At 59.5% G+C, this 27,817-nt stretch overlaps 2 protein-coding genes across 3 annotated transcripts; one reads left to right on the top strand and one right to left on the bottom strand.

Moving 5' to 3' along the window:
* Positions 1–372: 372 nt before the first annotated feature.
* SNRNP70 (small nuclear ribonucleoprotein U1 subunit 70) lies at positions 373–15,111 on the bottom strand. Of its 2 annotated transcripts, none has more exons than XM_040977936.1 (10): positions 14,938–15,111; positions 14,277–14,433; positions 12,613–12,675; positions 12,439–12,493; positions 8,497–8,561; positions 8,311–8,373; positions 6,594–6,675; positions 3,581–3,682; positions 1,275–1,362; positions 373–1,190 (listed from the first exon to the last, which is right to left on the bottom strand). In XM_040977936.1, exons 2-10 carry the CDS (start codon positions 14,421–14,423, stop codon positions 512–514), a joined length of 1,344 nt encoding a protein of 447 aa, XP_040833870.1. In that variant the 5' UTR covers positions 14,424–14,433; positions 14,938–15,111; the 3' UTR covers positions 373–511. The 2 variants fall into 2 exon arrangements, with proteins under 2 accessions (XP_040833870.1, XP_040833871.1); XM_040977937.1 differs by having other exon boundaries at positions 373–1,163.
* Positions 15,112–21,128: 6,017 nt separating this feature from the next.
* On the top strand, positions 21,129–23,195 carry KCNA7 (potassium voltage-gated channel subfamily A member 7). Its single transcript, XM_040978308.1, has 2 exons — positions 21,129–21,704; positions 22,351–23,195. Exons 1-2 carry the CDS (start codon positions 21,153–21,155, stop codon positions 23,164–23,166), a joined length of 1,368 nt encoding a protein of 455 aa, XP_040834242.1. The 5' UTR covers positions 21,129–21,152; the 3' UTR covers positions 23,167–23,195.
* The last annotated feature ends 4,622 nt before the right edge of the window (positions 23,196–27,817 follow it).

The raw sequence follows: 27,817 nt of genomic DNA, 5'->3' as shown, positions 1-27,817 counted from the left end.
CCTCCTGGCCTTGCCCAGGGCAGCTGCACTCCTTTGGCCTTCCAGGGTAACGCTGCCTTTCTCCACCAGCAGGAGCTCCCACCCGAGAAGGCTGCGTGTGCACGAGGGGCCCAGAGCCTTGGGGGCTCCCCACAGCTGACTGACCCAGGGCCCTTCTCTGGTGTCTATACACTGCATATGCTAGGGGAGGAGCTGGACACATGGGTTCTCCTGCCATAGCTGCTCCCTGCCGCTCCCACAGGCTGACAGTTCTTACACAGCCAGTGGGCTTGTGTCCAACTTTGCTCCAAAAAAAACCAGGCAAGCCAGAACAGCAGATCCAACAGAGGCAGCGGTCTCTGCTCACTGAAGAGCAACAAGGAAATCAGGATACCCACTATCAACAGGAAGTTAACTTTATTTTTAAATTCAGGGGACAAAGAGACTCTTTCCTTGGGAGAGCAAAGAGGTGGCCAGGGCAGGGAGAGGAGCACAGCGAAGGGTGGGGAACGGCTGGGCAGCACGGCCTCCTTCACTCGGGCGCGGACTCCATCAGGTAGCCATTCTCAGGAGCAAGGTACCCGTCGCCACCCTCGGGCTCCATGTACATGTCTCGGCCATCGCTGCCCATACCTTCCAGCCCGTTGTCCTGGCCGCCACCACCCCCACCTCGGGCCTCATCCCTACCCCGTTCCCCACCCCGTTCCCCCCGTTTGTGGTCGCGGTCCCGGTCGCGGTCCCGGTCCCTGCGCCGCTCTCGCTCACTCCGGTGGCTCCGCCGCCGGTCCCGGTCACGATCCCGGCCCTTCTCCTCGGGGCCATCGGGGCCGTCGGGACCAAGCTCTCCAGCAGGCCCATCCTCAGGAGGTGCATCCCCTGCCTCTGAGGGCTCTGCCATGTCACCACCGCCACCTCCTCCGCCACCACCGCCACCACCACCGCCACCACGCAGCTCCTCCTTGCGCTCCCGCTCGCGTCTTGCCCGCTCCCGGCTCCGACTGCTGCGCCGCTTCCGGTCCCGGTCCTTGTCCTTGCTCCGCTCCCGGGAGCGCCGTCGCTCATCCTTGTCTCGGCTCCGTGAGCGTCTCCTCCGGTCCCGCGAGCGGGAGCGCCGCCGTTCCCGCTCCTTGTCTCGCTCACGGCTCCGCTCTCTGCGCTCCCGCTCACGGTCCCGGTCCCGGTCCCTGTGGGGAAGCGGGGAGGGGCCGGGCCTGGATGAGGTGGGCAGAGGTGTGCAGCAGGGCTCCCCCCACCCTTGAGCACCCCTACCTGGAACCCAGGTTCCCCAATCCTACCTTTCGTCGTAGCGGGATGTATCATCACGGCCCGAGTGCCGGATGTTCACGTCGGCCCCACCTCTTCTGGTGCCCCCGAGGCCCCCTCCTGGAAGCGGTGAGGTGAACAGGGTCAGCGTGAGCAGAGCCAGAGCCCCAAAGCAGCAGCATCGTGGGGATTCCAGAGCAGAGGGCAAGAAGCCCAGCACCTTGATGATGCCCAGTTGACAGGTCCTGTGCCAGGAACCCCTCACAATGCTCTCCCCACTCCTCACTGCTGACCACATTTTGCAAGAAGCACCAGGTGGCAAGCACTGTATGAGAACCCGACTCAAAGCTCATTGGTACCCATGGAGCAATGAGCTGCCCCGTGCCCTGCAGGCCGCCTCTCCCTCTCACACACTGGAAGTCAGTGCTGGCTCCATGTCCTGGCCCCTGCCCCAGGTCACACACACCCCATCCTTAGAGCATCTCTGGGTACTCTACTGCACTCATTCCCATAACCCAGACTTCGCGACGCGCTCCAGCCTGCCAGGCAGCACCCTGTGGGACACTGGCCTGGCAGCAGACCAGGAACAGCACCTTGCACAGGAAGGCCCGCCAAATGCAGGACTCAGAAGGTCTGTCACCTGTCCACCTCAACTTGGCAAAACACTGTAGACCCTGCCTCAAGTCCTCTCTCCCGGGGCCTAGGAGGAAACAGTACCACAGGCTAAGGTCTCATCACAATGGAAGAAAAGTGGCTGCTTGAATGCCAGGGAACTGGCAACTGACCAGGAACAAGGCAGCCATGCTACAGGTTTCAATTTTCAGCTTATTTGCATGAGTTGCAAACAACACTTTAAAAAACTGAAAAAAAGAAAAAAAAGGGCCCAGCACTATGGCCTAGCCACTCAAGTCCTTGCCTTGAACACACCGGGGTCCCATATGGGCACTGGTTCTAATCCCGGCAACTCCACTTCCCTTCTTGCTCCCTGCTTGTGGCCTGGGAAAGCATTGGAGAACGGCCCAAAGCCTTGGAACTCTGCACCCGCATGGGACACCTGGAAAAGCTGCTGACTCCTGGCTTCGGACTGGCTCAGCTCTGGCCACTGCGGTGGCCAGAAGTGAATTATAGGATGGGAGATTTTCTTTTTTGTTGTTCCTCCTCTATTTATATACCTACTTTGCAATACAAATAAGTAAATCTTTAAAAAAAAAAAAAACACCCTGGAGAAAAGGGAGGCACTGCAGTCTCCACCCTGGCAGCTGGGACATCCACATGCGAGCACTTGGGTCTCATTCCCAACAAGATCCAACGTCCTGCTAACACACTCTGCAAGGAAGTGGTGGGGCTGAGCAGCTGTGTCCTGTCTTTGGCCCAACCAACTCCAAGCTGCCTTGGACAACTGGACAATGAGCCACCATGGGCACACTCTATTCCTCTCTGCATGTCTGCCTCACATACACAAATCAGCAGAATATGAAGTTCATGGAAAGCTAGAATGAAAAGACATAAACTTATTTGGATGCAAAAACTCTTGAACATGTGCATGTTTTTTAACAGCAAACATCTGAGATAAACGTCCTTAAGCCATGGCATACTAGTGGACACTGCAAGCAGAGCACCCTGCCAACTCGGCCACCAGGAAGGCTGTCTCCCCGACAGGCAGGCAGAGCCTTGAAGGCACGAGCGACCCAGAGCCAGCCAGGAGCCCAGCATCAGCAGCAGTGTCTATCCACAAACTGTCACAGGCGCACCAGAGTGGCAGGCCCTCGGTCTTCCACCCCTCCAGGCCCAATCCCAAGTCAATCATGAATCTGGCCCGGAGGACTGTGTAGCACAGGGAGTACTAGGACACAGTATCACACTTGGTGAGGGCCCGGAGACCAGTCCACACATGGCCAATGACAGAAGCAAGCAGCAGGAACGCAGTGCTACGCTGTCCAGGTCCCGAGGGTCATGGCTATGACCCTGTGTTTCTGGGGGCTCAGTGTAGTTCTAACTGCAAACAAAGTGACCTAAGATGGCAAATGACAAACCACATGATGATTTCTAGGGAAATTCTTGGGGCAGGCTGCCCATGCTGTGCCTGAGCACAGCTCATCATCAGAATTACCTGCTGAATCAATGACCAACAACCAGGAGCACCAGCCCCGGACAAGTAGATGAGTGACACTGACAGGTCCCGGCATGTGGCCCTGCCACACTGGGACGCGGACAAGCTGAGCCAAGGAACACTAAGGCACTCACTCTGCCCAGGAGTGGAGAGCCCCAGCTCACACCTGCCACTGGGCTGCCACATAGGATGTGTACAGCAGTGCCACCACAGGCAGGAGATGCCTACCTAGCCGCCGGGGCCTCCAGCCCTTCACGGTCCGGCCCCGCTCCACATCCACAAGGACCCTCCGGCCATCAATCTTCTTGCCGTCTGCATGCTTGTAAGCGGCTGCAACAGACGTAGGGAGAGGGAGGGGAGGAGAGTCCCCAGAGATACTCTAGTGAGGAAAGGTGCAGGGTTGAGGCATCCCCACCCCATGGGGCCCCATCCTCACTCGCACTCACACACACACCCCAGCCAGCCAGGCAACTGACAGCCATATCAACCCTCTCCCAGCCCCGGGAAGGGCCTGCTCCATCCTGGCACCACTGACTCTTCCTTCACACCCCAAGCACTGCTTGGGGCAGCAAGACCCTGCCCCACCTGCCAACACCCTGGCCTCCCAAGGCCCTTTCTACTCCCACAGATGGAGCAGCCCCCTCCTGCTAGGGCGGCCAAAGTTGCTGCAAAGAAACTGGAGGTTAACCGAATGCTGGACTCTACTGTGGGGTGGGGGCTCTCCCACAGCCTCAGGCATGCACCCTCAAACATGCTGGGGCAGGAGGCCCACCGGGCCACTCCACACCCCAGGCCACACCAGTTCCGTTTTCTCTGGGTTTTATTATTATTATTTTTTTGGTGGAGGGGAGAAGAGTGAGCATGGGTGAAGAGACCTCAGAACAGAAAATGAACCAGAAATGGGCAGGAGGAACCCTTGGAAACGGCAGGAGCGGGAAGGCAGCCATGAGCTCCCAGGGACCTGGAGGGAGGCCCGGGGAGACGTGCGCTGGAGAATGTCCCTGCCTTACCTGCGCCGGCTGACCCTGTGCCCCAGACCCCCTGTCAGCTCAGCCTGCGCCCGTAAGGACTGGGGGCGGAGGAGACACAAGAGCTGCTGCCGCCCGTGGGCCCCGGCCAGGCAGGGAGGCCACAGGTCCCTACTGCCCCCACCCAAGCCTGGCCTCAGAAGCTGTCCTCGACCAACCACGAGGAACACCCTGCCCGCCCCAGCCCGCCCCCCAATAACAACCAGAGGAAGAGAAAAAGGTGCCATTTACCGAAGCCGGCCTTGCGGGTGTCCAAACCGAGCGGGATGGGGGGGGCTCGGCAACTCCTGGGGGACTGGCGAGGAGGCGGGCTTCCCGGGGAGGGGGGACCACGGGACTGCTTACCTGGAGCCCCCAAGCTTACCTGAACATGCGCACAGACCCCACACCCACAACCAAGGGGTCAGCTAAAGCTACAGGGAGGGATATGGGAGTTGTAGGGAGCCCCGCCAGAAAGGACCCACACCTCTCACACCTGGAGACAGGCAGAGGAAGGAAATGCTGGACCCCCAAAAACCTCATGGAGGCCTTAATGAGGAGCAGACAGGCACCCAACCGGCAAAGCTGGCAAGCCCTTGGGCTGATCTTGCTTCCATTTACAAAGCAACCAGTCCACCCTCACCAATTCCCAGCACAGCCCGTGCTCCATGTGGCACAGGCCTCTCCCAGGCCTCAGCCCAAGGCCCCAACACAGGGGAGACTCCAGGGCCAGGAGGTGTAGTGCTGCCACACTCGGAGGAGGGGGCCACACGGCCCCTTGCCCAGAGGAGCATCGGGGAAGAGAGAAGGCATTCAAGGCCCGAATACGGTCGACCAAGGAACCCCGCTTGGGTTTAGTGTCCCAAACCCCAGAAGAGGCCCAACCCTGAAGAAACAGCAAGGAACATGTGTGATTGTGTCACCTAGGCCTCCCTCCCTCTCTCTCTTGCTCTCTCCTCAAGTCTCCAGGCAGTGGAAGGGTCTCATGTAAAAGCCTGCAACACCTCAGCCATTTGCAGCCTGCCTCCAGAACCCTCCCACACCCCGGGCCAGACTCCAGGCCCTTTGGGGTGCTCCTGCCCACTCTGCACCTCAGGAACAGACTGGCTACTACAGCCAGCCCGCAGGGGCCTGACCAGGACAGGAAGCCAGGAAGCAGGCACAGCCCCCAAGACTGTCCAGGGACAGCCCAGTGACAGCCCCACAGGAGGAAAACAAGGAGTGTGGGGGCTGCAGGGTTCCACGCAGATCCCTGGCCCTGGTGCAGCCCGTCTCCAGTGTGCCCCCTCACCACTGCTGCTACCAGCCTGGGCGAAGCCCACGTGCAGAGGACTGCCTCGCCCGTCAGAGCTCCTACTGCTCTCTGGGATCAGCATGAGCACCTGGGCACACATGGATGGGGCACCCCAACAAGGAAAGGGCTGAGGGGCGACTGGGAGGGAGGAGGGGCGCCTCGCTGCTCCTGAGCTGCCTGGCTAAGCTGGGCTGGTGTGCGGTGCTGAGTGATCTTACCCATGATACAAACCCTTATACCAACCATACACTGAGGTGTTGTAAGGGGAGCGTAAGCATCAGCTGCAAGCCAGCTGCGTGGTGGCTGCAGTGACAATAAGAACAGTCAATTAATATGGCGGCCCCTGGACACGCCGCAGCCCTGCCCGCCCCCACCCGCCCATCCCGGCCCATGTGGACGCCGCCGCAGCCTCAAAGGGGCTCTGGAACTGTGGGGGCAGGCGGTAGACATGCCTATCACCCCACTGCCCACTGAGGGACAGGGTGGGGGCCAGGGGTGGGGAGGTGGAGGGTGGGTGGCCCAGCCCCAGCTCTACTGGGGAAAAGGAGGGCAGGTTCAAAGGCCAGTCCTCGTTTCAACCTAATAGGGAGAGGCTCCCCAAAAATCCAAGCCCTCCCCCCCTCCAGCTGGCCCCAGCCCCCAGCCAGTTCCTTCCTTGCCCAAGAGGGTCAACGTGTGGCACTTACCTCCCCAGGTTCACACACACACACACACACGTTGTGGGGGATTTTGTTTTTGTTTTTTTTTTTAAACACGTAAATAAAAAAAAAAAGATATATCAGAAACAGAGGGAGAAGGAGAAGAGACACTGCTAACATCAGGTGGGGGGTGGGTACAGGGGACAGACGGGGAAGGGCTGGGGCAGCAGGGAAGTGGGGGCCGGCGAGGAGGGCCGGGCAGAGGTGAGGGCCAGCGGGCAGGGCTGGGCGGAGGTACTCACAGTGCATGTCCCGCTCATGCTCGTACTCAATGAAGGCGTAGCCCCGGGGCTTTCCAGACCGCTTACTGTAAACCATGTGTATCTGTGGGGCAGGGGAGCCAAGGTCAGTTCCACCCCAGGATCCCACCTCATGTCATGCCAGCCTGCTGCCAGAGGCTCAAGCAACAGTCCCACAATTTCTCCTCTGAAGGCAAGAGCAGGGACACAGTGGGAAGCAGAGGCAACAACCCTTAGGTTGAAACCTAACAAATGGCCCGAAAGAGTGAGGGATCAGGCTGTCATGGAAACAGCAGCAAATCCAGGGCCCATGGGCTGGGCGGGGAGGCAGGGGGCCAAGGCGGCAGGAAGGGGGCGCTGCGGCTCTGGGCATCTGGATCACGGCTGGATGAGAGGACCCTCAGATAAGGCCACTCAAGTGGGCACTCCTCGGAGCAGACGTGTGTGGGCAGGCCACACCGCCAGAGGCAGGAGCTGGGTGAGCCAACCAGGGGCGGGAGGGGGCTCCAGGGGCAAGAGAAGGGTCTGTGCAGACACTAAGCCAGCAGTGCTGAGCCACGGAGCAGACGTCAGCAGGAGCCTACAACACCGGGAGGAGCAGTGCTGGCCGAGCCCCGCAAGAGGACAAAGCAGGGCAGGAGGACCCCTGTGTGCAAGGCCAGGCTGGGAAGTGATGGGAAGCCATGGAATTGAGGAAAGGCGCCAAGTCAGCCCTGGACGTCAAGAAGACAGCTCCAGGGTGCAGTGCATCCGGGTCTAGGCTGGGGTCAGGGCGGAGCAGGGTGACCTTCTCAAGGTCAGCTCATTCTCCTGTCACTCCATAAGTAGCAGCAACCAAAGACAGGCAGGGCTCTGGAGTGACTCAGTCCCCAGTAGGACCTGAGGCCTGTCCCCCGCACCGCAGCCTCCAAGCCCCAACTCAATCCAGACACAACAGTAGGGGCCAGGGCTCTTCTGGAAGCCCTCAACAATAGTGCATCAATTCTTTTTAGAGCTTGGCAGTGGGGGGTGGGAGTCCTGCCTGGCACTGGCCCAGTATGCCTGCCAGCAAGGCAGCCCCCCGGGGTGTGGGCTGGAAAAGGCCCAGCCTCTAGGCCCTAAAAGGACTTGGACCCTGAGCTTATGAATACGCCGGGAGCAAGCATCCCTGAGCTGGTGACACTGCTGACAAGTGGGAGGCCAGTCCCTGAGCTGGGTGCAGCCAGGCAGTCTGCTGTTACCCTGCCTGGCTTGCTCCCCACTGCCATGCCCCACTGCACCCCTCCCCTGGGCAGGGAACTTCCAAAGCCGCCCCTCCTGCTCCGACCGAAGTCCTGCACACTGTCATGGCAACAAGGAGCACTCAAGTGACTTTAAGATGCAACTAAACACAAAGCCTCGCTCTATCAGTGGGCCAGCGGCCGAGGTCTCCTGTCAGGGCCAGGCAGTGCCACTCCAGGCCTGAGCCCAGTCACCACCCCTCAGCACTGCCTCAGTGACAGCAGCAGGTGGCACCGCTGGCCAGAACCCGCCAGTGCTGAGCTGCACCCAGCAGCTGTGGGTTCCCATCTCACTCGCATTCCCCAAGGTCTGTGACCCACACAACGTGTAGTCAAAATGCAAATCCTGCCCCGGAATGACATGCCATGTGACTAGCATCGGGAACCCAGACTTTCCTTCAGGCCCTCAGCACCTTGCCCACGCACCCCCACTTCAGAGACCCCCGTCCCAATGCACTTACTCTTTTAATGGGCCCATACACCTCAAACTCTCTCCGGAGCTTGGATTCTGTTGTGTCATAGTTCTACAGGGAGACAAACATGGAATGAAACGGGAAGCGGGAGCGACCCCAAACCCCCAGGGCACTCCCAGCACCCACCCCACTGCCCACTCTCCCAGAACTGTCTCTCAGAGCCGGGGGACTCACCACTCTTGCCACAAAGAGGGTCTTGAAGGCATCGCCCTGAGCATTAGGGTCATTGTGAGGGTCCCCTGTGAGGAACACAGCTCTAAGCAGGTGGCCACAGAAGCAGGCAGCAAGACACGCAGAGGCCAGGCTAGGGGTACGCAGCGACCTGCCTGACGCTCCTCAGCGCTCAGGGCAACAGAGGTGGCCTGCGCTGGGGCACGCAGCAGGCTGCCCTGCAAACCTCAGGGGCCCCGCTCTGGGCCAGACTTGTCAGGAAAGGCAGTACAAACGTCAGCTGCCAAGCTGTACTGGAGGCCATTCCACTGCCCACTGAACACATGCTGCCGCCACGGCCCCCAGGCAACCCTGAGGATGAAAACAGGAGCCAAGAGGACCCGGAGCGTCACTTCCTCAGTGTGCTGTGGCCTCAGGAGCAGCCAGGACACCACTGCTGCCCCAGCCTAACCCCACCCAGCCAGCTGGCCACGGGGGTAGGGGGGAACCCACACACCTAGATCCACACAACAATGCCTGGCACTGGGGCACCGCACCCCTCATCAAGAGTCCCCATTTGGGCCCAGCACAATAGCATAGCAGTTAAAGCCCTCGTCTTGAACACGCCTGGGTCCCATATGGGTACCGGTTCTAATCCCAGCCGCTCCACTTCCCATCCAGCTCCCTGCCTGTGGCCTGGGAAAGCAGTCGAGGATGGCCCAAAGCCTTGGGACCCTGCACCCATGCGAGACCTGGAAGAAACTCCTGGCTTTGGATTGGTTAAGCTCCAGCCGTTGCGGCCACTTGGGGAGTGAACCATCACATGGAAGATCTTCCTCTCTGTCTCTCCTCCTCTCTGTGTATCTGACTTTCCAAATAAAAGTAAATAAATCTCTAAAAATAAACAAATATGTCTTTAAATAAAAAAAAGTCAACTGTCGGCTGCTCTGGTCCTGTTTCAGCTTTCTGCTAATACAATCCCGGGAGGTAACTTGTAGCAGACAGAACATCCAGCCCGAGTTCAGGCCTGGCTCAGTCCCGGTGATCACAGGCATCCGAGGATTCGAACATCCCACAAAGCTCTCCCTCTCTGTAGTTTGAAGGAAAGCCCATCCAGTCCACAGGCATTCCCGGTGCCGGCCAGCCCGACGCTGGGCAACAAACCAGCAGACAGAAGATGTCTCTCCTGCTGCCTTTCCAATCAACAAAAATCACGGGGCCTGCAGAGTGGTCTAACCGGGGAAAGCTGCTTCTTGCTATGCAGCCCACAGAGATGCTGGCTGCACACCGGCTATCCCGCTTCCTGTGGACAGCCTGGGAAAGCTGTGGGACCCTGCACAAAGGAGACGCAGTCCCCTGGGGGAGTGACCAGCAGACCCGAGGAGCCCCTCTACCGCTCCCTCCCTCCCTGCAACTGTTTCAAATACGTCAGTCAGTCTTACAGATACACACTTCCTAGATGGCGAGATGGTGCAAGCCCAGTGGCTCAACTGGTTCCTGGCTTTGGATGGACTCAGCTCTGACCAGAGGCCATCATGGGAGTAAAGCCGCGGGGGAAAAAAAGGGCACAGAGATGCTGGCCAGCACCCACTGTGTGCCCAAGTGACCTCCCTGTTGCCTGCAGCCCACCACGGGGAAGTCTGCAATCAAAGGTCTCATCCAGGCACCAGCCCAGAGCAGGCGCAGCGGTGAGAAGCCCTGTGGGCCTGCACAGCCCAGGCTCTCCCTCTGTCAACAGACAGGCCCCCAGCAGATCAAAGGAAACCAGCATTAAGCACGTCAAGCTCAGCCGCTGGAAAAGCCCAGAGCAAGAAGAATTGTGCACGCTCGGCAAGGAGCACCCCCTAAGCTCTGCCCTCTGGGGTGACTGGGGCGACTGGTGCCAAGGGGCACAGTGCTGCCCATCTCTGCAGCAGACAAGCTCACGCAACGGGCACAGTACCAGCACAGTGGTCCCTAAGAACTAGTTTCAACTACCAACATGTGGCTGAAAGTTTCCATCTCCGCCTTCCCCGCACTAGATTATTTCAAATCAAAGTCAGACATTCTGGCCTCTAACAGAAAAAGGTTTAAAAAGACAGTGGGAAGGAGAAAAAAAAACCCAATAAAAACACAGCACTAAGACATATCTCAAAAGTTAACTCAGTCCCAGCTGCCATGCTTCCAACCCAGAAGCTCGGGTCCCTGCAGCGACACAAGACAAGCAGGCGGACTTCCTGGCTCTGGTCTAACCTGGCCGTGGCCACTGCAACCATTTAGGGAGTGAACCTGCAGATAGAAGATCTCTATAACTCTGCCTTTCAAAACAAAACAAAACAAAACAAAACAAAACAAAACATGTCTGGTGTGGTAGTCTAGTGACTAAAGACCTCTTCTTGCATGCACTGGGATTCCATATGAGCGCTGGTTCTAATCCCAGCTGCTCCACTTCCCACCCAGCTCCCTGCTGGGGCCTGGGAAAGCAGGAGAAGGAGCTCCTGGCTTCAGATCAGCACAGCTCCGGCCATTGCAGCCACTTGGGGAGTGAATCACCGGATTGAAGATCTTCTTGTTTCTCTCTCTGTAAATCTCTCTTTCCTCTAAAAAGCCAAGTTCAGGGCCCGGCGCGGTGGCGCAAGTGGTTAAAGGTCCTTGCCTTGCACGCCCGGGATCCCATATGGGCGCCGGTTCTAATCCCGGCAGCCCCGCTTCCCTTCCAGCTCCCTGCTTGTGGCCCGGGAAAGCAGTCGAGGACGGCCCAAAGCTTTGGGAACCTGCACCCGCGTGGGAGACCCGGAAGAGGCTCCTGGCTTTGGATCGGCATAGTATCGGCCCGTTGCGCTCACTTGGGGAGTGAATCGGACGGAAGATCTTCCTCTCTGTCTTTCCTCTCTGTATATCTGCCTTTCCAATAAAAAAAAAATAAAAATAAATCTTTAAAAAGCCAAGTTCAGATCACTAGGCCTGAGCTAGTGGGAAGGGGCTTTGTTCTTCATGCTGAAAGGGAGAGGACGCTCTCAGGCCCGCAGGGCCACTGGTTAAGGGAGGCGGTGCACTAGTCAGAGGTGCAGGGGCCCCTGGGGGCTGCTCATGCTGGCCAGCCAAATGATTCCCCAAGACAGAAGCGCTGGGGAAAGCTCAGGGAAGGATAAAAAAAAAGGTGTTAGAAAGAAACCAGCTGGGGGAGCTGGTGCATGGTGCCTGCGATGCCAGCATCCCATGACGACTATTTAGGGCCTGGATGCTCTGCCTCTGACCCAGCTGCTGGCTGATATGCCCCAGTGCGTGGGTCCCTGCCACCCACACTGGGAGACAAGACCCTGGCTCCAGCCTGGCCCAGCTCTGGGCATCATGGCCATTTGGGGAGTGAACCAGCAGAGGGAGCTCTAATTCGGCCCTTCAAATAAATCCCTTGAAAAAGCTGTGTGATCAAGTGAGGGCCTGACCTGCAGAGCTGGATGGTTAAGTCTCAGGGAAGAAAACAGCCCAAGTTCAGGGTCCCAGGCCAGCAGGGGGCTAGGGTCCTTCTGAGCCCTGGGACAAGGCGACCAAGGAGGCTGACTGTCAGTGCTGCAGGCACTCCAGCAGCAGCCCAGTGCTGTCTGTCACCGCAGGGAACAGGCTGGGAGGGAAGCAAGTCACCCAAGCCTTGGGGAGGTGGGCGGAGAAGCCCGAAGCCTCTGCTGGGCTTCACTAGGCCCAAGGCATGCTGACAGGGCTAAGGGCTACAATGCACCTGTCTGCCACAATGCCCCGGCCCAGAGGCCACGGAGCCAAGGATGGAGTACCCACCTCACGGCCTCAGCCCACGTGAGACAGGCAGAACACTCCCATGCAGGAGGGGACGGGGTCTCCCCACCAACCCCACACCTAAACCCAGGGGGTAGCAGGCATGGGAGCTACATAAGCTCCCAAGCACCCAGTTTTCACACAAAGCAGGCTCTTGACGAGCACGCCCCGTGTGCCCCACAAAGCAACCCCACTTACACATCTTCAGCTCCGTCTCCACTTCCTGCTGGCGCCGTTCGATCTTCTCCCTTCTCTACGAGGAGCAAAGAGAGGCAGAGGTGAAAGCGGGTACAGCGCCCTGGTGTCAGCCCCTTCCGGAAAGAGGGGGCCCTGTGACCCGCCCCCCGCAGCCGGAAAGCCCAGACAACCCACCTTCCTCTCCATGCGCTCCTCGCGGGTCTCTGCACGCGTTGGAGGAGGGGCATCTCGAGGGTCCTAGGAACCACAAGAGGGGACGATGGAGGGACTTGGACAAACAGAAAGGGACATCCCCAGGGACCACAGTCCCCTCCACCCGCACACGCACAGCTGGGGTCACACTGGAGGCAAGGGAGAGACAAGATCAGTTGTGATTCACTGACCAAGGCTGTCTGCGAGCCCTGCAGTCTGTGACAACCTGACCAAGCGAAGCCACGCCCACTGGGCCCAGCCATCCAATCTCATCTCTGTGCTCATTAAGCAACACACACACACTGATCATATTTCACAGGTGCATCTTTACAAATAAAACCCCAGAAGTGGCACAGTGGGTTAAACAGCTGCCAATGATGTAGAGTCCCAGCTGCTCCGCGGACCAGACCAGATCCCTGCACCCACGTGGGAGATCCAGGAGACCCAGCCCAGGCCAAGCTGTCATGGCAGCCATTTGGGGAGTCAACAAGTCAAGACCTCCGAGTCTTGCCTTCTCTTGTATCATTCTTCCAAACAAATACTAGAAAAACTAAACCATAAAAAAGTAGAAGAACAAATAAGATTACACTGAAACAAAATAACCTGATCACTTGCATTTGTCTAAAGTGTCAATCTCCAGTGGAGAAGGAATCCCAGGTGCTGGTGGGAGCCCGCCCCTCAGAGCCCCAGAGGAGGGCCAGGGTTAGGGCTGGCCTGCCCCCTCACCCCAGCAGGCACTAGGACACTCCCTTGAGGGCCTGTCCCTGCTCATTTCACTGGCCAATAACATTTCCCAAGTGCCAGTCCGCAAGGAGGGCCAATTTGTACACAGCGCCTCTTTTCTGCAAAGGCCTGCTGGGCACTACCATCTCCAGCTGCACCCCCTCCTCATATCAGACTGTCTTCCTAACAGAAATACCCTGAAAAAGGGGTGCTGTCACCCCAACCTCACCCATGGCAAATAAAGATACAGGACCCAGGCTGCCCAGGGACTCTTGCCCATGGGACAGAGCCATCGCCCCCAGGCCACAGTCTCAAACACTCTGAGCACACACTGCCAACCCTTCCTGAGCAACAAAAATGAGACAGCCAAACACCTCAACATTTGCAGATTCAATTAAAAACTCTAACTCAATTGTATTGGCAAGGCAGACCCACAGAGATCTTTCATCTGGTGGTTCGCTCCCCAAATGGCTGCAACAGCAACCGGCGGTAGGCCAGCCTGAAGCCAGGAGCCAGGAGCATCTTCGAGGTCTCCCATGTAAGTGCAGGGTCCCAAGGCTTTGGGCCATCCTCCACTGCTTTCCTAGGTCACAGGCAGGGAAAGGGAGCAGCCGAGACATGAACCTGTGCCCATATGAAATGCCAATGCCACAAAGCCTTAAGCCTTCCATGCCAAGCACTGGCCCCTTACTGGCCAATTAGTGCCTAGTGTTAATTGCTTTGTGCAACTCCTGCTGATGAACCCAGGCCTACAGGGGACTCAGTCCTGGCCCAAGATCACAGAGCCAACATGGTGGTGGCACTCCACAGTCCCTCATCACCCAATCCCCTCAGAACCTTTCAAGGCCAACGTGACTAAACCCCACTCGCTAGCACGGAGCTGGGGGGCTGCAGCCCTGCACCCCAGGGCCATCCCCACTCACCTCAAACTCCCGGATGTAGGGTGCGATGCCGCAGTAGGGCTGGTTGTGGTGTTTCTCATGCGGCAGTTTCTCCAGGGGCGGCAGGTACGGAATGGGGTCCCGGGGCGCAAAGAGCGCCAAGAGGTTGGGCGGCAGGAACTGCGTCATGTTGCCGGGTCTGAGGGCGAGAGGCAGTGCAGGCTGAGCCGACGGGGGGCGAAGCCCTGCACCCCCAGCACCCGGGGCCCCGCACGAGGAGGGACAGCGCGAGGGGCGTGTCTGCCGCGGGAGCCGCCGCAAGCGCAGAGCCGCACGTTCTAGAAGGGGGCGAGGCCGTGCAGGGCCACAAAGGCGGGACAGGGGCGCAGGGGGCGCAGTCCGGGGCGCCCCCACCTCGCACCCCGCGGGCTGCTGGGTAACACAGCAGCCTGAAAGGCATTGTGGGTAATGGTCTAGGGCGCCCCGGGAGACGACCGGACCGCAAGGGCCTGTGGGAACGGGACGGCGGCGGCGGGCGGGGGCGCCTGTGGCCGCAGGGCCGAGGGGCCCGGGAGGTTCCAGGGGGCGCAGAAGGCTGCGGCGGAGAGGGGGAGGGCGTGGACGGCGCCAGGGAGCCCCGCGCGGGCTGGCGGGGAGCGGCCCCGCACCCCCACACCGCCTCCCTCCCTCGAGCCGCGCTCACCCGCCGCGCGGTCCCCTCCGCGGCCTGGCGTCGGCCCTTCAGCCACAAGGCCTGCTCCTCCTCTTCTTCCTCCTCCGTCTGCTCGGCCTCGGAGGCGCCGTCGGACTCGCTGCCCGCCCGGCGCGCGCAGCAGGCCGCTACTCAGGAACCCGCGCGGCTGCGGCTGCCGACCGAGCCTGAGGTGAAGGCCGGCCGCAAATCCCTCCGCCGGCGTTCTGCGCACGCGCAGGCTCGCTGCCCCTCCTGGTCACGGCGCGCTGGGATAGCACTGCGCACGCGCGAGCTCCCTTCCCACCCGGCCTCGGCGGGCTGGGCTGGCACTGCGCACGCGCAAGCTCGCCAACCCGCTAGGCAGCGGCGCGCTGGGACGGCACTGCGCACGCGCGAGCTCGCCAACCTGCTAGGCCGCGGCGGGCTGCCCCGGCACTGCGCACGCGCCCCGGAGACTCCAACCGTCTCTGCCCGCGAGACGCAGCCCGAAGCTCCGCCCCTTGTCCGAGCACACTTCCCGGGTCGTTCGCCGCTGCGTGTTGCGTTGTGTGTGTGTGTGTGGCTGTCGCCTTCCGCCGCCTGGCAAAGAGTCCCTATGGGAATGGTGTGGTTGCGATTTGTGTCTTTCCGGAACGCACGCTCGGCTGTGAGATTCCAGAGGCGAGCTAACCCTGCTCCTTCTGACCTTACATCATACTGACAGAGCCAGTAATGGAATTTAAATGGAAAAAAAATGCAATTTCTGAAAGTGGCCATCTTAAATGAAATGAAAATGAGGATAGAGAGGCTGAGATGGCGAAGCTGTTATACAAACGCAGATGGACTCGAAGCAGAGTCAGATGGAAGGGAAATCTGCAGGGGTCACCAGCAGGTGCTCACGCCCTGGACTGGGGCAGAGTGGACAGGCAGTCAGCGGGAAGCTGTGGCCTGGGACTCCTGCCTGACGACCATGCTGGTTTCCTTATAGAAGAGAACCTATGGTATTTGATCTTTTGTGACTGACTCATTTCACTGAGCATAATGATCTCTCGTTAGGACCACCTAGTTGTGAATAATTAAATTCTTTTTTTAAAAAAAAGAATTATTTATTTTTATGTGAAAGTCAGATATACAGAGAGGAAGAGAGACAGAGAGGAAGATCTTCTATCCGATGGTTCACTCCCCAAGTGACCCCAATGGCCAGAGCTGTGCCAATCTGAAGCCAGGAGCCAGGAACTTCCTCTAGGTCTCCCACGCGGGAGCAGGGTACCAAGGCTTTGGGCCGTCCTGGCCTGGTTTCCCAGGCCACAGGGAATTCTTCTTAATAGCTGAATAATATCCCATTGAGTAGATGTATCACAGTTTCTTTAACCACTCATCTCTGGACGCTTTACAGCGTCTTCTTGGAAGGCAGAGCAACAGGAAGTGGGTAGAGAGAGATATTGGTTCATTGGCTGGGCAAGGCTGAATTCTAGAGCCTAGGACTCCATTCATATCTCTTACATAGGTGGCAGGGGACAAGCACTTGGGTTGTCTTCTGCTGCTCTCCCAGACACATCAACAGGGAATTGAATTAGAAGTGGAGCGGCTGGGACTCAAACCTGGCCCTCACACGGGATGCCGGTTCCTCAGACAGTGATATAACCCTGTATACCACTACACCAGATCCTCTCAAAAGATTTTTTGGGCCTGGTGCCATAGCCTAGCAGCTAAGGTCCTTGCCTGGCACGCTCAGGGATCCCATATGGACCCCAGTTCTAATCCCAGCAGCACCACTTCCCATCCAGCTCCCTGTTGCCTGAGAAAGCAGTGGAGGACGGCCCAAAGCCTTGGGACCCTGCACCCTCAAGAGGCTCCAGTTTCCTGGCATTTGCGTGACTGAGCTCCAGTCTTCGTGGTCACTTAGGGAGTGAATCATCAGACAGAAGATCTTCTCTGTCTCTCCTGCTCTCTGTATATCTCACTTTGCAATAACAAAGAACGAATCTTCTGGTCCTCCTCTGCCACCATTGCTTGAATGGTGGAGCCGAGGCTTGGCTTGTGAACTCATACTGACAGCCACAGTGCAAGCGGCGCCGCCATCCCTGCCTCTCCTCGAGGCGGGGTGTCCCGGAGGCGGCCCTGAAGTGACCCATAAACATGTCTTGTGAGAGGAAAGCCTCGTGGGGCTGCGATCCCAGCTCTACCTCCTCACCGCCCAGTTCCTGGAAGATGGACCCTGTCGGCAGGTGGCTCAGGTGCTGGCCGCGAGGTGGCCGAGAAAGAAAGAGCTGCTGCCCCGGCGAACGACTGGACAGGCAAGGAGCAATCGGGACCTTTCAGAAAATGGTGAAATATTACAGACATTCAGCCCCTGGCTACTTGCTACAAGTATGTCATCGACGGGGACCTCTTCTTGAACAAGAAATTCCTCAGTGTTCCTGGAGTGCAGCTGGACGACAGTCCTTGCTACGCACAAATAAGGGCTGCAAGCGTGCTGTGTGGAAAGGATCTGCTCCGGCTGCTTTGCATTGTGGAAGACCACCCAGCATTGAGAAGGAAACCGAAACATAAGATTTCGTAGCCCAGGGTACACGTTTAGCCATCAGGTGCTTGTCGTAAGATGCGTTAGCTGGAAACTGGGTCTGAAGCAGAGCACCCTAACACTAACACAAACTAGAATTTCTGATTTGGGATACGGGCATCCCAAGTGGTAGCTTAACCCGCTGCACCACAGTACTCACACTCATTCCTAAATGCTTAGTATGGAAATTTTTGAAACAAACAAATAAATCTTCCAAAAACAACAAACAAAAATCAGAGAGCTCTTCCATGCACCAACTCCCTGATGCCAGGACTGGTTGGGCCGGAAGCTGGAGTGGGAAGTGAACCATGAACCCAGGCATTCCCTTGGGATGCAGGTGTCCCAGGCAACATTTTATTTATTTATTTATGTTTTTTAAAGATTTATTTATTTATTGGAAAATCAGATATACAGAGACGAGCAGAGACAGAGACCAAGATCTTCAGTCCAATGATTCACTCCCCAAGTGAGCGCAACGGCAGATGCTATGCCTATCCGAAGCCAGGATCCAAGAACTTCTTCCAGGTCTCCCACATGGGTGCAGGGTCCCAAAGCTTTGGGCCATCTTCGACTGCTTTCCCAGGCCACAAGCAGGGAGCTGGATGGGAAGCGGAGGTGCCGGGATTAGAACAGGAGCCCATATGGGATCGTGGTACATACAAGGCAAGGATGTTAGCTGCTAGGCCACGCCACTGGGCCCGAGGCAACATTTTAAGATTTACTCATTTTATTGGAAAGGCCAGCTTTTACGGAGAGAAAGAAAAAAAGATCTTGCTTCCACTGATTCACTCCCCAAATGGCCACACTGGCTGGAACTGAGTTGATCTAAAGCCAGGAGCCAGGAGCTTTTTCTGGGTCTCCTCCCATGTGGGTCCCAAGGCTTTGGGCCATTCTCCACTACTTTCCCAAGCCAGAAGCAGGGAGCTGGATGTGAAGTGGAGAAGCTGGGATACAAACCAGCATCCATGTGGGGATCCCAGCACTTAAAAGGCAAGGCTTAGCCAACTGAGCCATCTTGCTGCATCTCCCTTACCGGCAGGTAGCATTTTAACCCTGTATCAAACAGCTGCCTCTCCTCAAACTCTTTGAAGCATGTTTCTCTGTGAAGTCTGTACCATTTTGTAACTTCTTTTGTACTATTTTGTAACTTTTCTGTAAGTCTGAAAGTATTTGAGGGCCTAGCAGCTAAAAGTCCTTGCTTTGTATGCACTGAGATCCCATATGGATGCCAGTTCTAATCCCGACAGCTCCACTTCCCATCCAGTTCCATCCTGGGAAAGCAATGGAGGACAGCCCAAAGCCTTGGGACCCTGCACCTGCGTTGGAGACCCAGAAGAAGCTCGTGGTTCTGGCTTTGCATCAACTCAGCTCTGGCCGTTGTGGCCACTTGAGGAGTGAATCATTGGATGGAGGATCTTCTTCTCCTCTCTGTATTTCTGCCTTTCCAATAATATAAACAAATCTTTTAAATGCTTTTATTTATTTATAAAATAAATAAATCTTTTAAAAGAAGTATTTGAAAATAGCCAGTTGGAAAAAAATGTTTAAACGATGCTGAGCTTCCCTTCATAACATTTCTCATTCCTCCATTTGTGCATTGAACAACTGGCCAATGAATGGAGCTGCTGGTTTGGGGAGCAGAGCATCGGAGAAGGGCAGGATTGGTGGGGAGGAGGTTAATTTGAGCCCTAGGACTTCTCCAGCTGAGCTGTGTAGACGGGAGCTGAACCTGCATCTGACCTTTCACAGAACCGAGTTGGGGGCTGGAAGCGCATTTTTAGGAATTGCTGACACAGAGGTGGGACGTGAAGTCATGCAGCCAAATGGGGTTACCTAGGAAACGAGAGAAGTTAGGGCAGGGCGGGCATCCTGGCTATGAGTCCCAGGCCCCCAACATCTGGGCCCAGACGGGAGAAGACGGCAAAGGAGAGTGGAGCTGGGAGAGCCAGAGACCCAGGAAGGCAGGGAAGGAAAGCTGTTGAAGGAGGCACGCCCGAACTCCAGCTCCTGAACCCCGCTTCCGGCAAAGGCCCACCCCGGAGGCAGGGAGGGCTTGAAAGGTCGGGTGCCTGCCCCAGGAGATGTGGGTGGAGTTCCCCAACCTTGGCTGTGCTGCATTCAGGGAGTGACCCCATGGATCTGAGATCTGTCCTTCTGGTCTACCTTTACAACTCTTCCATGAAGCGCAGCGCGCGCGCACACACACACACACACACACACACACACACACAATTATTTTGGAAACAAGGAAAGTAGGTGGCCAGGGTTGAGGGACGGTTGGGAATGAGCAGAGAGAAAGCCCCGCGGCCGCACCCAGGTGGTCTGCAGCCTAGGAGCGACCGATGGCGGAATGGGCAGAAGAGTTCTGGAGAGCTTCACCTGAGAAGAACCAGGAAAGGAGAATGGTCAGGAGGTGGCAGGGAGGCTCCGGGAAGACCGGTACCGACATGCAGGCACAGGAGGGCCGCGGGGGTCTGTTAGAGCGAGAAGGGGCAAGGAGATGCCACCCAGGACTCCTGCGCTGTAAGAGGTGCGGGGGTGCCAAGGATGGGGCGCAGCTGAGTGAGAGCCCTGGAGCTGGGACGGAAAATTCTGTCCTATTCCGGACATGGAAACCCAAGATTCCACGCGCAAAAGTGTAGCCCAGGACGGTGGGTGTGTGGGGAAATGGGAATGGAGCGCGGGGCGACCGCCCTTCTGCCCCTCTCCCCACTCCCAGCAGAGGGCGCCCAGGCCCCCTTCCCTGGAGTCCGGGGTGACCAGTCCCCTACACCACCGCCTCCGAAGCCCACGCAATGGCTATTTTTACCCAGTGTTATTGGACACTGGGGGTGGAAGGCCAGCGCCTGTCTGCCCTTGGGCTCCTGTTTGTGACCCCAAAGCGTCTTACCCCCTTCCCGACAGCCCCTCTCCTTCTTGACGCCCCATCTAGACCATGTTGATCTCAGCCCAAGAGAATCCAACTGGAGACCCCGCCCAGGGCCAGACCCCAACCCAGGAAGAGATAGGGCGTCACCCCAACCCCGGTTCAGCGGTCTGCGGCTGCGACCCCTGGGTCCAGGCGAGCGCGTCCACCCAGAGGCACTCACCTGTCAGAGAGTCAAGGCTGCCACACACAACCTTCACCCCTGGGAACCCCTCAGCCAGGCCCCAGCCCAGGTGCCCCACCATGCAGGCAGGGACGGAGGCCCAGCGGAGAGAGGGGAGCGCGCCCTGGACACAATCAGGGTGATTGGCAGTGAGGACTGCTAGAAAGGTGAGCAAGAGGCCTGGAGACCCCCGCACCGCAAAACCAGCCCTGGAAACAGGAGATGCAGAGACAAAGCAGGGCGGCGAGGTGGGGAGCAGGACAGAAACCCGATCCGGAGACCCCCAAAACAACAAAGCAAGGGGACTGAGGGGGGGAGGCAGAGACGCGCGACCCCCCAAAAGCTGGAAAGAGTTGGGGAGAGGGGTGAGCCAGAGACCCCCGAGGGAGGGCAGGGAGCCCGGCCCGGCAGAGGGCGCCCGGGCGCCCGCGGGGTCACCGCATCCCCCTTCCCCCCGCGGCCTGGCCCGAACGCCGGCCGGGCTATTTTTACGCGCGCGCGGACACCGGACACCGGGCTGGAGCGCCGGCGGTGGCGGCGGCGGCGGGCCGGGCGTCGGGGCCACACGTCGGTCGGCGGCTGTCCGGCGCGCCATGGAGCCGCCGTGCGGCTGCTGCGAGCGGGTGGTGCTCAACGTGGCCGGGCTGCGCTTTGAGACGCGGGCGCGCACGCTCGGCCGCTTCCCGGACACGCTGCTGGGGGACCCGGCGCGCCGCAGCCGCTTCTACGACGGCACTCGCGGCGAGTACTTCTTCGACCGGCACCGGCCGAGCTTCGACGCCGTGCTCTACTACTATCAATCGGGCGGGCGGCTGCGGCGGCCGGCGCACGTGCCCCTGGACGTCTTCCTGGAGGAGGTGGCCTTCTACGGGCTGGGCGCGGCGGCGCTGGCGCGTCTGCGCGAGGACGAGGGCTGCCCGGTGCCGCCCGAGCGGCCGCTGCCCCGCCGCGCCTTCGCGCGCCAGCTCTGGCTGCTCTTCGAGTTTCCCGAGAGCTCACAGGCCGCGCGCGTCCTGGCCGTCGTCTCGGTACTCGTCATCCTGGTCTCCATCGTCGTCTTCTGTCTCGAGACGCTGCCCGATTTCCGCGACGAGCGCGACGACCCTGGACTCGCGGCCGTGGCCGCCGCCGCCGCCGCCGGCCCGGTGAGGGGCGGGGTCCGGCGGAGCTGGAGCGGGGCGCCAGGAGAGGCGGGGCGGGGACCAGCCTGGCCAATGGGAAGGAGAGGCAACCCCGGGACAGGCACCTGCGCCACCAATGGCTGCCTGGGGGCGGGACCTGGGGCGAGCATCGGAAGGCGGGGTTCTCACCTGGGGAAGCTGGTGCTAGTAGGCCAGGGGACCCCCTTGGATCAGAGAGCGGAAGGGGTGCAGCTGGGGAAGGCTGTGCACCCCAAGGTCTGTGGCCCTCCCCGCAGAGGGGTCTGCACCGAGACCTGAAGACTGGCAGACTGAGAGAACTGGGGGCTGTGCGGAAGGGAACCAGTCCCCTAAAAAGTTAGGCTGTTAGGGGTAGGAGGGGACATTAAGGGGGCCCAACTTGGGGAGGGTGAGGAAAGGCAGGCCACACAGGGACCCGCCCCCTCCAGGCTGGGCCTGGGGCTTCCGGAGGGACCCTCCCCAAGCGTCACTTTCTGGGGTCCCCAGCAGGGAAGGACGGGAGTGTCCTCGCAGCCTGGTCCCCCAGGCCTGGGGTCCAGTGACCGGGTGTGCAGAGGTGGCTGGAGTCTGGAGCCGCACTTGGGGTCGCACCAGCTCTCCCAACCGCCTTTGCCCTCCTGTCTTCCTGCAGCTCTCCGCTCGGCTCAACGGCACTAGCGCTGGGCCTGCCCCTGCACCCCGCCTGCCCTTCCAAGACCCCTTCTTCTTGGTGGAGACGCTGTGCATCTGCTGGTTCTCTTTCGAGTTGCTCGTTCGCCTGTTGGCTTGCCCCAGCAAGGCCGTCTTCTTCAAGAACGTCATGAACCTCATCGATTTTGTGGCCATCCTGCCCTACTTCGTGGCCCTGGGAACCGAGCTGGCCCGGCAGCGGGGAGTGGGCCAGCCGGCCATGTCCCTGGCCATCTTGCGGGTCATCCGGCTGGTGCGTGTCTTTCGTATCTTCAAGCTGTCCCGCCACTCCAAGGGCCTGCAGATCCTGGGGCAGACGCTGCGGGCCTCCATGCGTGAGCTGGGCCTCCTCATCTTCTTCCTGTTCATCGGCGTGGTCCTTTTCTCCAGCGCCGTCTACTTCGCTGAAGCTGACCGGGTGGACACCCACTTCACCAGCATCCCCGAGTCCTTCTGGTGGGCAGTGGTCACCATGACCACGGTTGGCTATGGAGATATGGTGCCCGTCACTGTGGGGGGCAAGATAGTGGGCTCTCTGTGTGCCATTGCCGGGGTCCTCACCATCTCTCTGCCCGTGCCCGTCATCGTCTCCAACTTCAGCTACTTTTACCACCGGGAGACGGAGGGCGAAGAGGCGGGCATGTACAGCCACGTGGATACGCAGCCCTGTGGCGCGCTGGAGGGCAAGGCCAACGGGGGGCTGATGGATGGGGAGATGCCTGAACTGCCCCCGCCACTCTGGGTGCCCCCGGGCAAACACCTGGTCACCGAAGTGTGAGGACAGTGGAGGCGTGAAGGACCTCGCACGTGTTTGGAGGGACGGAAGGAAGAAAGGAGGGAAAGAGGGAGGGAGGGAGGGGTGCAGGGCAAGGCCAGAGGAATGGGGGGCTGGATTTAGGAAGAACTAGGCTAGGTTGGTCATCACTGGGGAAACCCTGAGCCTTCTGGCGGGACCATGGACCCCTAGTGTCCAGGGACAGCTATGAGCAGGGGGCTTCGCTGGTTCAGCTTGCGTTGAGGTGTGCCATACCCTGTGCAGTCTTCAGGACAAGTGTGTGGAGATAGTTTTGGTCCTGCCATTGTGTGTGTTTCCTGAGTCCATGCAGGGAAGGGCCAGGTGGTGAGGCAGGCTGAGTCTTGTCTAAGCAGCATTGGACAGGACGCCGTGATTTTGTGAATCACCTGGGGCCAGGTGAGGACGAGGCGGTCACCCAGGGCGTTGCTGAGAGCGACTGTGTAGTCACGCGTTGCGTGGTGGCCGAGTCTCCTGGAGATGTGTTGGAAGCGTGTGGGTGGCTCTGCAGGCCGTGTCCGTTCATGTCCTGGGTGCTTGGAAGCCATGTACAACAATCAGCTGACGGCATGTGAGCTGTGCAGGTCACGATGGGTTCAGCTGAGCTGGCAGACGTGGGCAGCCAGGGCGTTCAGGCTTCTGTTGGCTTGAGCTGTGTAGATGCGCAGCTGGCAGCTCCCGTGGGGGCTGCCCTGGGCGGAGCTGGGTGGACTGTGTCTCCCGCCCCTTCAGTCGGGCTGTCGGGCGGAGGCCCCTAGCGCTTGGGTTCTGCCACGGTGTGCAGTCCCAGGGGACTGTATGGATGAATCTGTAAGTTTCGGTGGGGCCACACTGGCAGCTTTGTAGGTACCACCAGGGCCTCTGGGAGAAAAGCCTGTTTGGGGAGAAATCGGGCAGCGAGGTGGGGTACCCTGCTGCAGTGGGGGTGCATGCTGTACCTAGGGGTTCAGCAGTTCTGCCAGGGTGGGGCCTGCCTGGGGGAACTCCGGAGGTGGAGACACTGCACCTGCTGCGTGTGGAGTCAACCCCCACTGCGTCGGCCTCTTCTCGGACATGACTGTCTACCGCGAGGGAAGGGGAGAGAGGGGAGAAGACTGTCCTCTGCCTAGCTGTTGGTGGGGCAGGGGGACAGAAACCAAAGGAGAAGGGCAGAGAGACAGAGGGAGGGAACAGAGAGATGAGAGAGAGAGAGAGAGAAAGAGAGAGAGAGAAAGCAGGGGCCCAGGAGCAGGAGAAGGAAAATCAAGCAGGGCAGTATGGGATGGTGACTTAGGAGGGGATCCGACATGCAGAAGTGGAGACAGCAGAGCGCCCACCCCAGAGGGAAGTGGCTGGCCGGAGCTTGACAGACACGCACTGTCGCGCACAGTCATTCGGAGATTCGAAGTCAGGGCATGCCTTGTGCTGTCCCCTCTGCTCAGGTCCACTGGGGTTTGCTGTCCTCGGTGGAGGGTGATGGGGGAGCGCAGCACGCCCTCCAGGAACCGGGCTTGTGACTGCCCAATGTCACACGTCCCCATCAGCCTGCCGGGACAACATGAGGCTCCTGAGGCAGGCAGCCACACGGTCCACACACAATGGGACACAGGCACAGGCCAGCAGGAACCTTGTCACCCCCAAACCACAAAGCATCTCAGAGGGGTCTGTCAGCCAGAAGAACGTCAGGGTGGGGGTGAGGGCGGTGTGGCACCTCATCCCAGATGAGGATGCCCAGACGAGTCCTGCCTCTGCCTCTGCTCCCGATCCAGCTTCCTGCTAATGTACCTGCCAGGCAGGGCAGCATCCGACAGCTCAGGGACCGAGCCCCTGCTCATGCGGACATTCCAGATGGGAGCGCCTGCCCGGCCCCAGCCGTGGTGGACATTTGGGAAGGGAACCAGGGAATGTGAGACGCCCCCCTCCTCACCCTCTCCCACTGTGTCACTCATCCTACTTTCAAATTAATTTAAACAATCAGAAACAAAGGTGGGGGAGGCATTTAAGGGAGGAAGAGGGGGCCGATCACAACGGTTATCTCAGACAGGGCTTCCTAGGTGCCAGGCATCCTTCAAAGTGCTTACTGGAATTAATTTATTAAAACCTATCCAGTGGTTGACAAGGTGTGGTGGTTATTTTTAGCTACAATCTCCCCCCTTTTTCTTAGCTAATACAATGTTCTATTGAGGCTGCCCTTCCCTCTTGGCCACTCAAGAGGCATCCAAGGAAACAGTCTGGGAACCCCGGATTTCATCCAGTCCCCTTCAGAGACGAGAGAAAAAGGACTGGCTGTGGTACAAGGGGGACAGTGGGAACCTTCAGGTGGTGGAGAGCAAGCCACGTTCAGGGGCAGAAAGGGGGACAGACCCGCATTCCCTCCCATGGACAGGACCCCATTCCCCCATGGACAGGGCCCCCATTCCCCCACGGACAGGGTTCCCATTCCCCCCCATGGACAGGACCCTTGTTCCCCCCCACGGACAGGGTCCCCGTTCCCCCATGCACAGGACCCCCATTCTCCCACAGACAGGACCCCCATTCCCCCATGGACAGGGCCCCCATTCCCCCACGGACAGGACCCCTGTTTCCCCATGGACAGGACCCCTGTTCCCCCCCACGGACAGGGTCCCCGTTCCCCCATGCACAGGACCCCCATTCCCCTGTGACCAGGACACATGGCTGAGTCTCTGGGCACGGACCTCAGCCAGGACCCAAGGAGCAGTGAGAAGACTGAGGCTTGGAGGGAGGCAGGGTTTCAGGAATCCTGGGGGGTTCCAGGCAAAAGTCAAACTAGAGGGGGAAAAGGGAGGAGGGGGCCAAGGAAGAGAAGGTAGAAACAGACCCGGGGGGAGGTCAGAGACCCAGAAACGGGGGGTGGGGCACAGAGACCCAGAGAGAGAGAGAGAGAGAGAGAGAGAGAGAGAGAGAGGACAGTGACCCAGAGGGAGAGAGGGGACAGTGACCCAGAGGGAGAGAGGGGAAAGTGACCCAGAGGAGGGGGGGGAACAGAGACCCAGAGAGAAGGAAGAGAGACCCAGAGGGAGAGAGGGGACAGAGACCCAGAGGTGTGTGCCACAAAGACTGTTTCTTAGTTCCTCTCATTGAAAAACTCCACCCCTGAACCCCAGGAAAAACTGTGTGCCCGGCTGAGGGCAGAGGCTTGCGGGGAGGGTGGGAAGTGTGGCGTCGTGGAGGGGTGACCTGAATAGCCATCCAGGGCTGGGAGTGGTTTTTTCCCACCTCTGATAAACAACCTGCCCTGCCTGCCCGTAGCCTGGGCTGGCAGGAGGAGCAGGGCACATCCTAAGCCGGGGCCACCCTCCTGTCACCCTGTATGCTATATTTAGGTTGAAGGAGGGGTTCGGGGGATGACCCCCAAGGGGGGTGTCACCTTTCCTGCTGAAAATAGCTCGGGATAGAGGAGCAGGAGTCCCTGGGTGGAGGTGTGGGGGAGGGGAGCACCCCAAGCTCAGTCTCCTTTCTTAGGGTTCGCTCTGTGGGGGAGCCCTCTCCCTGTTCCTCCTGCTGCCTCCCCATTTCCTCTCCCACCCTACACCCATCCTCTCTCCACCCTGAGCAAGGTCTTTGAACCCCACAGCGCCCTGCATTCCACCCATTTGAGCTGTGGACAAGACCCTCTCTCCAGTTCCCACCCAGGAAATTCCAGGAAGGAGGACTTTCGGGGGGAAGCCCCCTGCTTCAGTCCACTGTCTCCCCAGCATGAAGCCTTATCGCTGCCTGAGCCCAGCTGGTTAATGTCTGGCGGGGGAGCCCTGGGAAAGTGGGGCTGAGAGCAGAGGGTGGGAAACTGCCCCCGGAACGACACGGAACTGGCAACAGACAGCGGATGAGTCTCAGGCTAGATCCTGGAGTTAAGGGAGGAGGGGCTGGACCCCTGGGGTGAGGGAGGAGGGGCTGGACCCCTGGGGTGAGGGAGGAGGGGCTGGGTTGGACCCCTGGGTGTGAGGGAGGAGGGGCTGGACCCCTGGGTGTGAGGGAGAAGGGGCTGGACCCCTGGGTGTGAGGGAGGAGGGGCTGGACCCCTGGGTGTGAGGGAGGAGGGTCTGGACGCCTGGGTGTGAGGGAGGAGGGGCTGGGATGGACCCCTGGGTGTGAGGAGGAGGGGCTGGACCCCTGGGTGTGAGGGAGGAGGGGTTGGGTTGGACCCCTGGGTGTGAGGGAGAAGGGGCTGGACCCCTGGGTGTGAGGGAGGAGGGGTTGGGTTGGACTCCTGGTCTGAGGGAGGAGGGTCTGGACGCCTGGGTGTGAGGGAGGAGGGGCTGGGATGGACCCCTGGGTGTGAGGAGGAGGGGCTGGACCCCTGGGTGTGAGGGAGGAGGGTCTGGGCTGGACCCCTGGGTGTGAGGGAGGAGGGGCTGGGGGCTGGACTTTGGATTTGAGGGAGGAGGAGGGGCCGGGACTCGCGGGACTGCGGCGGCCGGGCTGAGCGAGCCGGCCCGGGCATCCGAGGTCCCAGGCCGCGTGTGCAAGGCGGGATCCCCGGCCCCTCCTCCGCCGTCGGGCGCCGCCCCGCCCCCGGCCGGGCCCCGCCGAGCGCCAGCAACCGGCGGCCGGGCCAGCGCGCGTCCCAGCAGCCGAGCGGGCGGGAGGAGGAGCTGCCGCCGCGCCGGGGGCAGCCGGGGGAGCCGGAGAGGGCGCC

Source organism: Ochotona curzoniae, unplaced genomic scaffold, assembly GCF_017591425.1.
Source record: "Ochotona curzoniae isolate NIBS_2020 unplaced genomic scaffold, NIBS_Ocur_1.0 contig_2861, whole genome shotgun sequence".
Taxonomy (NCBI): domain Eukaryota; kingdom Metazoa; phylum Chordata; class Mammalia; order Lagomorpha; family Ochotonidae; genus Ochotona; species Ochotona curzoniae.
Note: the sequence above shows the minus strand (reverse complement) of the source record. Positions and strands in the feature narration are given on the sequence as shown.